The sequence below is a fragment of the Carcharodon carcharias genome, chromosome 22, assembly GCF_017639515.1.
Source record: "Carcharodon carcharias isolate sCarCar2 chromosome 22, sCarCar2.pri, whole genome shotgun sequence".
NCBI lineage: Eukaryota > Metazoa > Chordata > Chondrichthyes > Lamniformes > Lamnidae > Carcharodon > Carcharodon carcharias.
Genome location: NC_054488.1, coordinates 22829617 through 22843388, shown reverse-complemented (window position 1 = coordinate 22843388; position 13772 = coordinate 22829617). Strand labels below are relative to the sequence as shown.

The following is a 13772-nucleotide window of genomic DNA, read 5'->3' as shown; positions in this document are numbered from 1 at the left end:
TTCCAACCCTACTCCAATCAAACAAACCTTCAAGCCAAATAAAAGCAGAAAGCACTGGAAAAACCCAGCAGGTCTGTCAGCATCTGTGGAGAGAGAAACAGTGTTAATGTTTCAAGTCCAATATGACTTCTTTGGAACTGGAAGCCAAATGGTCCTGAGGAATAAATAGTTAAGAGCTTACTAATTATCTGTGCCGCTGTAGCTGTATATGGTTTTATACTTCGACAGTACCCCACATACTCTTGGACATTCATAAATCTCTTGCCAACTTGTGCCTAACTCTCTGGACTGATGTCAGAGGGATGTGTGTATACAAGGAGAGAGTGCACACTCCATCCACATCAAGGAAACAAAAACTCTGTTTATTTGCATTGCTGTTTGTTTTGGCAGTGGTGATTTTGCATGTAGTCAGATCAGAGAAAATGTTGTTAAGTTTGTTGGTGAAAATTAGTTGGGTCTTTTCCTTGCACGGAAGCCTTTTGATTAAGGCAACATTCCCATACCTCATACGGAACAGATACAGGGCTGGGGAGGGAGGGGAAGGACACTGAAAAATTTTCATAATTTATCAAGATGAAAATAAAAGGAAATAAAGGCATATTTATCTCTTTGTGGCAATGACTGTGTTGGATGGTATGATGAATTTAGACACCATGCAAATTAAACAAAGCATGATTGTTCTCTAGCCCTTGAAAACAAATTGCCCCAATAGTCAGAGGGAAGGACACATTTGTTGATGCACATTGATCACATTGGAATCTTTTGAAACCTTTGGATTTTATTGCGCTTATTTCCGGCACTTTACCATTGAGACGATGATTCACTGGAGAGGAATCAAAGATGCACAGCAGAGCCAATCCCTGAGGCTTCAGGTGAGAATCAATGGCATAACTCACCCTCTTATTGAATGAGAGAAGATCAAGAAGAGGTACCAACCAGAGATATCAGGTGGTGGAAGTTGTGGCTAGTGCAGATGTAAATTATTCAGCTGATGTTGTGATTGAAAGGTTGAAGCAAATGGGTGTAAAAATTGAACCAGCTTTCTGTGAACCATCTTTCTCTGCTTTTCCCCGTGCACAGTGCAGTAGAGATAGATTCAACTGCACCAGTTCTGGTGAAAGGTCATCCACCTGAAATGTTAACACTGTTTCTCTCTCCACAGATGCTGTTAGACCTGCTGAGTATTTCTAGCAACTTTCTTGTTTTTACTGCAGATTGGACATGTCAATAGATTCTTTGTTTTGAGAAAAATTGGATAATCTGGCTAAAAATGAGATTGAGGGTATTACAAAGAAACATAAACTGCTGATCTAATTCTCTGGGGAATACTAGGATTTCAGTATTGGGGCCATTAGATCAAGTGGATAAAGTACATAATAACTGAAAGAAAGACTTGCATTTATATAGCACCTTTCACATTCTCAACCTGTCCCAAATTAGATGCTTTGAATTGTAGTCACTGTTGTATTTTAGGATATGTGGCAGGCAAAGTGTGCAAAGTAAGCTCCCACTACTAGTAATATCAGAGTAACCAGATAATCTGTTGAGGGATAAATATTTGCCAAGATATCCGGGAGAAGTCCCCTTTGAAGTTGTGCCATCAGACTTTTTACATCCACCTGAAGAGGTAGACAGAGCGTCAATGTAATGTCTCACACCTCTGACAGTGCAGCACTCCCTCAGAGCACCACACTGAATTAGCAGCTCAAGGTTCTGGACTTGAATCCATGATCTCCTCACAGGTGAAGGCATAACCCACTGAAGCACTACTTAATTATGATAATTCCAGCTCGTCAAAGAGACTTTTTCTAAATGTAAATGTTAATTTTTGCAGGCTAGGCCTCAGCCCCTATGAACTGAAAAATGTGACCTTATGCTTGGGTAATCTAGAATAACAGTGCAAGCACTGGAAATTGTTTTATTGCTACAGCATGTGCTGGGAGTGATGAAGAACTTCACTGCTGTCACTCCTGGGCCAGGACCATCCCCAGAGTTGCTCCCTTTCTGCCATCATAACTGAGAGAAGTGCAAAATTGGTTTAGATATGCAAACAAGATTTCTGCCACACATCTGGTGAAATTATGACAGAGAAGTAAGGGCAGTTCTGGGAATCTCCCAGACTGATCCCTACAACTGACGAATAACTCTCTGACAGACCACTTATCTCGGGTGAAAAGCTACAAATCAGGTTTATTAAGAACTAAGATTAACAGAAACAAGACAAACATATTTTAACAAGATTTCAGCAACACCAGTACTCCCCACACAATGAAGAGATCCAGCCTGAGCCACTGATGTAATGTAGGAAACACAGCAGCACATTCGGGCGAAGCAATATCCCACAACTAGCAACCCTGTGAGGACAGACAGGGCCTCAGTTTAAAGCCTCAAACCTCTGATAGAACAGCATGCCCTTAGTACTGCATGAGTGTTAGTCAGGATTATGAATTGAAGTCTCTGAGGTGGGTCTTGAACCCACAGGCTTCTGAGTCAAAGAGTGCTACTCACTGGGCCACAGCTGACACTAAATGATGAAATATTGCCTCTTGGGCAACTCTGTTGACCATGGAAGTGAAAAACCAGCATGAGTCAGTGTCATCTGAAGAGGGTAGGAAGAAGAGTTTGAACAAGAAAACAAAATGGAGGCTGCTGTTTTGTGGCACAATGAGTTGGTATTTGAATGCATGATGGCTCTGTATCAGCAACTCTAGGTTCAGTTCTTCAGTATTGTACCACATAAACAAATTTTTTCTGCACTATTTTTCCTCCACAGATTACCCCTGGCATGGAACAGCCAAAGAATGACAATGATGAGTTTCCCATTGTCATGAGAGAGGAAAACAGGAGGAGAAGGCGGAAGATGCGAGCCAACACAAACAGGAACATGCAGTACTATTCTCTGGAGCAGCTGACTATTGAGTTTGTCTTACCCACGCGCAACAAGCTCAACAATGTCCATGAGAAGGTCTCCCTGGAGGTGGCTGGGAATTACACAGTGGAACAACTGAAAGCAAAGGTTTGGGTGAAAGCTGGTGGGATCAGTGCTTGCCCGGATTTCTATCAGAAGCTTAGCCCAGACCAGTTCAGGTTAATGTACCAGAAGAAGGGGCAGTGGTATGAGATATATGACAAACACCAGGTGATTCAAACGTTGGACTGCATCAACTACTGGAAGGCACTGCAGAAAAGCAATGGAAAGATTCACCTGGTACAGAAAGCAAGAGCCTCCAAAGAATCCTTGCAGTTGCAAAATGACCTGAACTACCTGATTGGCTACGATGTCACTGATGTGAGCAATGTCCATGATGATGAGCTGGAGTTCACCCGGCGAAAACTAATCACCCCTCAGCTGAATGAGGTGTCCACCAGGGATGCAAAACTGTATTCAATGGACCCTTGGATTATCTCAAAGCCCTTACCTGAATTTCTGCTGAGTAAGATCTGCAGTAATAACATTTTCATAATTATTCACAGGGGAACGACAAGTCTGACTATAAAAGTTTCCATCAATGAGACACCACAAAGCATTCTGAAGAACTTCTTCAAGAAAATGGCCAACAAAAAGGGCCTCCTGGAAATTTCTGAGAACCATAACGAGGAGGACTTTGTTCTTAGGGTCTGTGGCAGGGAGGATTACATAGTTGGTAACCACCCAATCAAGGACTTCCATTGGGTAAGAACCTGCCTGAAGAACGGTGAGGAAATTCATTTTGTCCTGGACCTACCCCCAGATCCAGCTCTGGATGAAGTTCAGAAAGAAGAGTGGCCTCCTGTGGATGATTGTACGGGGGTTACTGGATCACATGAACAATTAACCCTGGAAGGAAGAGATCATGACAAAGTGTTCACCATATCCCTCTGGGATTGTGACAGAAAGTTCAGGGTCAAAATTATAGGGATTGATATTCCTGTGCTCCCAAGAAACACAGAACTTACTGTCTTTGTTGAGGCTAGTATACTGCATGGGCAGCAGGTGCTTACACAACAAAGGACCCCTACAAAAGTCTTTACTGAAGAAGTCCTGTGGAATGTTTGGCTTGAATTCGATATTAAAGTCAAGGATCTATCTAGGGGGGCACGACTGAATCTTCAAGTTTACTGTGGTAAGGCACCAGCACAAGGTACGAAGGGTGCATCCCAACCACAAGATGATAACACATGGGATGCCAAGAGTAAGAACCATATGCTGTACTATGTCAACCTGTTGGTGATCGACCATCGATCTCTCCTTCGACAAGGAGAGTATGTGCTTCACATGTGGAAGATCCCTGATAAAGGGGAAGAACAAGGCACTATTGAAGCTGACAAGCTTACATCAGCGACCAATCCTGACAAGCAGACCTCCATGGCCATTTGCATCCTGCTGGACAGGTACAATTACCCAATTACTCTTCCACGAAGCTGTCAAACCCACGACCCCGAGGTTGAGAGGTCAGGCCATGAGATGCACAGTCAGTTACGCAAACAGTTCGAAGAGATCATCAGTACTGACCCCCTGAACCCACTGAGCACTGAGGACAAAGAATTATTGTGGCATTTCAAACATGAATGCATGAGACAGCCTAAGGCCTACCCCAAGTTTCTTAGCTCAGTAAAATGGGGACAACAGGAGGTAGTGCTGAAGACTCATCAACTTTTAGGCAAACAGGACATTTGGAACAGCAGCCCCTTGGATGTGGGACTTGCAATGCAGCTTCTGGATTGCCGGTTTTCAGATGAGCAGGTTCGGGCACTGGCCATTCAAAAGCTGGAGACATTTGACAATAATGAGGTGTTACAATATCTCTTACAGTTGGTCCAGGTAAAATAACTTTCCATTATATATGGGGTGCAGTGAGGCAGTAAGTCCACAGGTCTGACTGATAAAGATAGTAATTTGTGTAGCACTAAACCATGAAAACCAGAAAAACCCCAGGTCCAATCAACCAGTCAGTGCTAAGTCAGCAGATATCAGCTGGAGAGGTTGTATTGTTGTGTCTATGGGCAGGAACAGAGGAATGTCAACCAATGATTCATCTGCCTCATTATTCTCCAGAGCCCTGCAGGTAAATGTATATAGATCTTGGATATGAATCTGGAAATGGGTTCATTTTTGGTACTCACCTACATCAAACAGTGTCTCCCCCCACCACCCCCACCCCGCCTGACTAGCTATCATGCATGGTGGTTGGTTAATAAATGTGGCACTTAGGAAACTCCGGCAAATGCCAGCACCTTGAGGGTTGGCCTGAATCATGGGGTTACAAACCCAGTACCATAACCACTTGGCTATTTAGGCCAAGCAAGAAGATGTAACTCTTTTGAGTTAAAACCAATAAAACCAAATTAACAAAATTGGGATAAATCAGGCACAGCCCCTAATTCAGGTCAGCTGTAAAACCAAGAACAAAGTTTAAAGGAAACTTACAAACTTTAAATCAAAATGTGATTAAAGGGGTCAACAAAACACCCCAGTCCCCGCGGTGCCCACCGGGTTGGCCTGAATCATGTTGAAGCCAAATAAAAGACACTTAAAATGGTTTCATGTGTTTCAATCACTAGGTAATTCTACATATTACAAATGGAATGATCTTCCTTTGTCTTTTTTCCTCATTTTGGAAGATGAGCTTCATTATTTAACCAAAGTGAGGATTTAACTTAAACAAGCAGCCCTCACACTGTCATTGAGTAGCAATTGTAAAGAATAAAACAGATGAGCATAGGAAATTGAAAGATTGGATTGAGGAAACAAAACCAGCTCATTATAACACTCTGATATACCCCACACACTTCGTTATACCTCACCACAACACCCTGATATATCTCACACACTCACCGTGACACTCCAATAAACCTCACATCGCCACTGTAACACATTCCTCAAATCTGCACTGTAATACTCTTGGATATACCACATCCCATCACAATAATACTCTCTGACACACTCCAGTATCCATGCTGTAATCATAATTCAGTTAGATTTAGCATAGTCATGGAAAAGAATAAAGACAGACAAGTGTGAAAGTTTCAAATTGGGAAAAAGCCAATTTTACTAAGCTGTGATGTAATTTAGGTTAAGGCGAACTGGAAACAGTTATTGAGGTTAAATCAGTAACAGAGCAGCAGGGGATTTTCAAGGAGCAGGTAGAGCGGGTTCAGAACAATTACGCTGCTGGAAAGCAAACTGGTGGGCTCCCAAACCCAGCCGCCCCACCTCCCCCCATTCCACCCACCCCTGGATGTCAAGGAGCATACAGAAAAGGAGAAGACAGAAAAAAAGGGAAGCTTGTATTAGATACTGAGAGCTCAATAATGCAGGGAGCTTGGAGGAGTATAGAAATTGTAGGAGTCAAATTAAAAAGAAAATTAGGAAAGCAATGAGAGCATAAAAAATATTGGCAAGTAGAATAAAGGAAAACCCAAAGATGTTTTAAAATGAAATAATGAGAAAGAGGTTAGCTAAAGAAAGAATAAGGCAGATAAGAGACCAAAAAGATAACTTTGATGTGGAGGTGGAAGATGTAAGCATGGGTTCTCAGTGAATACTTTACTTCTCTATTCGCAAAAGAGGGGGATGGTGTAAACATTTTAGTTAAGGAGGAGGAATATTGCATAGTATTAACATAGTGAGAGAGGAAATATTAAGGGGTTTAGCATCTTTGAAAGTGGATATATCGGCAGGCCTGGATGAAATGTATCCCAGGGTTGTTAAGAGAAGCAAGGGAGGAAATAGCAGATGTTCTGACCATCCCAATCCTCTCTGGCTATAGGCATGGTGCTGAGGAACTGCTAATGTTGTACCATTGTTTAAAAAGGGAGGAGCGATGAACTGAGTAATTATAGGACAGTCAACCTAACCTAGGTGGTGGGCAAATTAGTGGAAAAAATTCTGAGAAACTGTATACGTTAGTCATTTAGAAAGGCATTGATTAATCCAAGATTGTTCGCATTAATTTGTTAAGAGAAGGCAGTGTCTTGATTTTTTTTTAAGGGGGTAGCAAGGAGTGTCGATGAGAGTAGTATGTTTAATGTAGTGCAATGACAACAGTGTGTACCATATACAAGATGCATTGCAGCAACTCAATAAGCCTCCTTCGACAACGTCTTCCAAACCTGTGACCTCTACCATCTAGAAGGACGAGGGCAGCAGATGCATGGGAACACCACCACCTGCAAGTTTGCCTCCAAGTCACACACCATCCTGATTTGGAAATACATCGCCATTCCTTCACTGTCACTGGGTCAAAATCCTGGAACTCCCTTCCTAACCAGACTGTGGGTGTACCTATACCACATGGACTGCAACAGTTCAAGAAAGCACCTCATCACCACTTTCTCAAGGACAATTATATATGAACATACATACGAACATATGAATTAGGAGCAGGAGTAGACCATTCGAATGTTCCGCCATTCAATAAGATCTGATTGTAACCTCAACCCCACATTTCTGCCTTCCCCCTATAACCTTTCATATCCTTGTTAATCAAGAGTCTATCTAGCTCTGCCTTAACATTATTCAAAGACTCTGCTTCCACCTCACTTTGAGGAAGAGAGTTCCAAAGACTCATAACTCTCTGAGAGAAAAAAATTCTCCTCATCTCTGGCTTTAGGTGTTGGGCAGCCTAGGAGCTAGTCTGTAACTGCCTGGTTGGGAAATGGGAACTCAGCATCTAGTGTTCCTGAAGTGTTTCATTTGCTGTATTACAAACCTATGCCACTGCTATCTCTAGACTTGACTATCCTAATGTTCTCCTGGCTGGTTTCCTACCTTCCACTATCTTGTAAACTTGGGCTGATTTAAAACTCTGCTGCCCATGTCTTGTCTTGTTAACCCATCACCTTTGTCCTCACAGATCCACATTGTCATCTGGTTCATCAACACCTCGATTTTAATGTTCCCATTCTTGTTTTCATATCCCTCCAAGCCTCACCCCTCACTATGTTTTTATCCTCTTTCAGCCCTACAACACCCCAAGATGCCTGTAATTCTCCAATTCTGACCTCGAACACATCAACAATTTCCTCCCCGCCCGCCATCATTGGTGACTGTGCCTTCAGTTTCCAAGGCCCTAAGCTCTGGAATTCCCTCTGGAAACCTCTACATGTCTCTACTTCTCATCCCCCCCTTTAAGATGCTTCTTAAAACCTATCTCTTTGACCAAGATGGTCCCAATATCCCCTTATGTAGTTCAGTATCAAATTTTGTCTAACCCACAAACTCCACCACCTAGAAGAACAGGGGTACAAGACGCATGGGAACACCAACACCTACAAGTTCCCCTCCAAGTCACACATCATCCTGACCTGGAAATATAACGCTGTTCCTTCACTGTTGCTGGATCAAAATCCTGGAACTCCCTCCCTGACAGCACTGTGGGTGCACCTACATCACACGGACTGCAGCGGTTTAAGGCGGCAGCTCATCACCACCTTCTCAAGGGCAATTAGGGATGGACGATAAATGCTGGCCTTGCTCTGATACCCATGTCCATGAACAAATAAAAATTGCAAGTCATTGTTGCTTTGTGTCCCTACCTGAGGCTTGTGAGCTTATTCACGTATTATTTTAAACTGATTTCAGGCAGTCAAGTTCGAGCCCTACCATGACAGCGCCCTTGCTCGATTTCTCCTCAAACGAGCATTAAGAGTGAGTACAACTTCTCTCTTTTTGATTTTCTTCCTTTTTGATTGGAAGAACATTTTTGAATTTTTTTCTCCAAAACATATAGATAGATTATTTTCCCTTTTAAAAACTTGCCTGATCGTTTACTTTTGACTTCTTGCTAGAGTAAACGAATAGGGCATTTTCTGTTCTGGTTCCTGAGGAGTGAAGTGGCTGAATCGATGCACTACCGCCAGCGTTATGCGGTCATTCTCGAGGCTTACCTCCGAGGCTGTGGGACAGCTATGCTGATGGATTTCATGAAGCAGGTCAAGGTGATGGAAGCTCTGCACAAAGTCACATTGGAGATAAAGAACGTCACTGCTGACAAATATGATGTTTCCGCTCAAGGTAAGTTAATATATTTTTGGCTGCAATAGGGTGGTGCCCCAAGTCCCGGCCAGAATGGAGGTGATTGGATGACTTTCTCCCTCCCTAACCCCACTCCTCCTCCGGTAAATCACACCTGGAGACTGCAATGCTGAAAGTGATTGGGATTGGTTATATGTGCAGAATTGTAAAATGTAACTATCCTCCACTGACTGATTTTGGTGGAGAAGTATTCCTGATTTATTAAGAAATGTTGTAGCTTCAGAGATGACTTATTTGCTGTAATGCATAGAAGTCCAGTTTAATTGATTTTGTTTGGTGAGTAAATAAACTCTTAAAATTTCACAGCTAAACAAAATAGATGACAGCCATTCTCTGGTTCATTCCCTACGGCTGTGCCTTGACCAATCAGAGTCAATCTGCCCAGTTTGAATTTAAACAAAGCTTTCCAGTTAACTGTCAGTCATCAGTTAATTGGTGCATTCTGCATGGTAACGCCTCTACCAATCAGAGTCCACTTGCCAACCAATCAGCACTGTCTTCTCATGAAGTATAAATTGTTGTTCCCTTAACATTTGGAATTCTTGCAAATTGTTCTGATGAGTGCAAGATGAAAAGCTTTGACAACATGTACCTTTTTTCAACAATGTGAAAGGAGATATTAGGGCAGGTGACTAAAGGCTTGACAAAAGAGATGGTTTTAAAGGGTGTCTAAAAGCAGGAGAGAGTATTGAAGATGCAGAGGGGCTAAAGCAGTGTATTCAGTGGCCTAGCCAGTTGAAGCCATGCCTATCAATGGTAGAGGGAAGGGTTAGGGGCCACAAAAGAGGCCAGAGTCTGGGAGGGACAGGGGCTGTTGTATGTCTGGAGGAACTAATTGTGATAGGAAGGTATAAGTTCATGAAGAAATTTAAACATGATAAGAATTTTAAATTTAATGCACTGGCTGGACTGGGAGTCAGTTTGGGTAAACAAGGACAGGATTATGGTTGAAGGGGACTTGGTGCTAGATTGTAAATGGGCAACAGATGAGCTGATGTTTATGGAAGATGGGAGGCTGTCCAGGAGAGCATTGCAGTAGTTTTGAGTATGGAGGTGATAAGGGCATACATGAGAGTTTCAGCAACAAATACATAGGCTAGGGGTGGGCTGAGGCAGGCAACATTAACTTTTTGATGGAGGGTCTGTGGTTAGAAGATCAACCCAGGGTAAAATAGCATTCTGAAATTACAAAGAGCCTGGTTCTGCTTGACAGTGGCCAGGAAGAAGGATGGAATCAGTGGCAAGGGTACAACATTTGTCGTGGGGACTTTGACCTTTCTGATGTTTAACTGGAGGAAATGGTGTGTCAGCCAAGACTGAATATCAGACATCTTTTCTGACAACACAAAGGCAGAGGATGGGTCCAAATTGGCAGTGGAGATATAGAGCTAGGTGTTATCAGTGTAAACGTGGACACTGACTCCATGTCTGCAGATGATGCAGCATGTCTCAAAGATAGATCCTTGGGTAACAGGAAGTAAAGATGTAGAGGTGAGAAGAGAAATTACAAGTTAAGTTAAGTGAGGACAGTCACATTAGTCTGAACAATGGAAGAAATATGTTAGAGGTATATAGTGTGGGCAATTGTCTCAAAGACTGGAGAGAGGTTTGAGAAGGATGAGGGAGGATAATGCATTATGGTCACAGTCATGAGGGATGTAATTTGTGACTTTGAGGATTGTTTCAGCACTTCCAGAGCTGAAAACCAAAAGCAGAGATTCAAAGATTGAGTTGTGGGAAAGATGAACACAAATAGTTCAGGCCACAAATGTTCAAGGACCTTGGAGAGGAGAAAGGTTGGAGATGGGTTAAAAAGTTGCAAGGAATGAGGGGTCAAAAATGGTTTATTTTGGAAAGGGGGTGATGACAGTTTTGAAAGAAAGATGGACAATACCTGAGGAGAGGAAAGTATTTAGAATGGCATCTGGAGTGAGGAAAGGAAGTTTGATGGTGAGGAATATATTGGGAATGGGGTCAAAGGAGCAGGTACTAGTTGAGAGAGGGCATGAGGGGAAATAGGTGGGAAACTAGAGAGATATTAGGTTCAAGTTCAGGGTGAGGGGTGTATGTGGAGGTTTGGTGATTTTTGGTGGGAAAGAAAGGGAGTGGGAAACAGCAGAGGCAGCTAAGTTATAGAATTATAGAGGCACCTCAATTATAAAATCATAGAACGGTTACAGCACAGATGAGGCCATTCAATCTGTCATGCCTACGCTGGCTCTCTGTAAGAGCAACTCAGCTAGTCCCACTCTCCCGTCCTTTCTTCATAGACCTGAAAATTATCTCTTTTCAGCTGCTTATCCAATTCTCTTAAAAGCCACGATTGAATCTGCCTCCACCACACACTCAGGCACTGCATTCCAAATCCTAACCACTCGCTACATAAAATAGATTTTCCTCATGTCACCATTGGATATTTTCCCAAAGTAACAAAGAAGTTCATGAGCTTTTTGCTGTAGATGTTGGAGGCGAGAGTGTTTAGAGGAGACAGGTTTAAAGGGAAGGTTGATTGCGAAGGAAAGAAGCCAGAGCATTATGTTTGCATGTCTGTAGGGGGATCCTGGGATAATGAGCATGTAGGAAAGAGGAAAGTGAGACCCGACAGTGGTTGGTGCAGCCACATCTGTTGATGAAGGCTGAACCAGTTGTGCTCCTGATGTCTTCAAATCTATGCTCCCTTAGACTGAAAGAAGCAAAGATACCTGGCGTTATTGACCAGGATATAAAATAGATAAAGAAAATGTATAAAAGCAATTGAATAAGTGTAGTGTAAACCAAGGGTGACAGGCTATATTTATGAAGAGGGAGGAAAAAATGACTGTGTGTTTAGCAACCTCACGGCACCCCAAAGAGTTTTACAGCCAATGAAGTATTTCTGAATTGTAGAAATTGTTGTAATGGGCATACAGCGAGCTCCTATAAACAGCAATGTGATAATGACCAGATTTTTTTTAGTGATGTTGATTGAAGGATAGCTATTGGCCATGACACCAGGGTTAACTCTGCTGCTCTTTATCAAAATAGTGCCATAGGATGCTTTATGTTTACCTGAGATAGCAGACATGCCTCAGGTTAATGTCTCATCTGACCCTGACAGCGCAGCACTCCACCAGTAGCACATTGGAGTGTCAGCCTAAGTTTTTGTGCTCAAAGTCTCTGTGGTGGGATTTGAACCTGCTGGATTCAGAGGTGACATTTCTACCAACTGAGCCATAGCTGACACAGGAGTTAGAGAGTTCAGTGCTCTTTTTGTTAAAGCTGACAAGTGTCTAATTTTTTCTGATTTTATTTGTAGCAATCTCTCAGTTAAGACACAAACTTGAGAAGCTCCAATCATCTGGTTTTCCAGAATGTTTCCGAGTTCCATATGACCCTGGTCTCCGTGCAGGTGTGCTTGTGGTAAGTTAAAATATATGAAAGCAATTTCCATGCTAAAGAGCCTCTGACATGGCCAAGATGGGATCTTAAGCTGAAAATGCTAGTTTAGCCTGTGTTTAATGCAAGACGCCATCTTGGTAAAGGAGTTGAAGATATTGCTATAAACAGTAGCCCAGAGGATCATTAAGGGGCTGATTTCCATTTAAATTATCTGCTCGCACTCGAGGGCTGTACAGCATTTTGGTGGCTAGCACTTGACCTTACAACCACTCCTAACAGTAACCCTATAGAATTCAGCTCATTGTTGCAGAGGATTTTTATGCTATTTAAAAGGTGTACGAGCTTTTACTGTTCATTCTCTGCTGGTATTTTGAAGAGGACTTTTTGGGAGACTCTGTGCAGACTTCACCAACACTCTTATCAACATTTATTCTGAAAATTCTCTCAGGAATTCACCTAAAGAGAGTGGGTTTTGTGCTATTCTACCTTACTGGACACCTTACAGGAGAAAGGGAGTGCTTGGTCCTTGGCATTTTGTTAGGGGGTCCACCTTGGCCTGCAGGAATGGGAAGAAGTCATAAGGCCAGACAAAGCAGCAAAGGGACAGGAGGGTGAGGTGAAACCTTTCCCCTGCTGTAGATATGGGATGTCTCTGCTTCTCTAGACCTCCTCCACCAGGACTCCAAATGATGTATCCAAGATCTTGTGTGCTCTTTCACCCAGTCCTTGAGCCATCCTTCCAGGTTGATTTCCCTTCCAGCCAGGGTAATCTACAACCTCAGTGAGAAGTGGGTGAGGGCAGGCTACATATAGAGCTCCAGGGAAATTGTGCCTAATGAGCACGTCATTTTCAGCACCTGTAGGCGTTTAAATCATGATGATCATCAATTAGCCTTAAAATTGCCAGCTAAATCCACACTTTCAAACTGATATTTCTTAATACCACAACACCTATTTAGTGCCTGTTTTCACCCTTTAGCCAAAATAGCCCTGAGTATCTTCATTGCTAACTTGCGCACTAAACATGGCACAGATTGCTGTTGTAGAGTCAAAGGTGTGATGTTAAACCATTCACATATACATTGCGGAATAGACTAGCGTTTAACTTGGTCATTTATTCTTTCACTGCCAGAATATTCTTTTAGGGACATTGTTGGTGTGAAGAAGTGGTGATCCGTCTAAGGGAAGGTTCTCTGTTCATTTCCCTAGGCCTCCCAGTCTTGTGCCTTCCTCTTCAGTTGCATGAAGGAGACTCCCATTTTCAGTTTCAATGAGTAATATGAATAGGAAAAAGAGAAGTTGGAGTGGTGTCCCATTGCTGTCCTCACGTATCTGTTAAGGAAACACGAGCCCCATTCCCAAAGGATCCTCCTCCACC

General features: G+C 42.7%; 1 protein-coding gene across 1 annotated transcript in view; it reads left to right on the top strand.

The window, feature by feature from the left end:
- pik3cg (phosphatidylinositol-4,5-bisphosphate 3-kinase, catalytic subunit gamma) overlaps positions 1–13772 on the top strand; it is a 35759-nt gene that overhangs the window by 1615 nt on the left and 20372 nt on the right. The window contains exons 2-5 of the mRNA XM_041217274.1: positions 2774–4801; positions 8564–8629; positions 8770–8995; positions 12312–12415. Of these exons, the coding sequence (XP_041073208.1) occupies positions 2786–4801; positions 8564–8629; positions 8770–8995; positions 12312–12415 (2412 nt within the window). The 5' untranslated portion in view covers positions 2774–2785. The remainder of the gene's footprint in view (positions 1–2773; positions 4802–8563; positions 8630–8769; positions 8996–12311; positions 12416–13772) is intronic.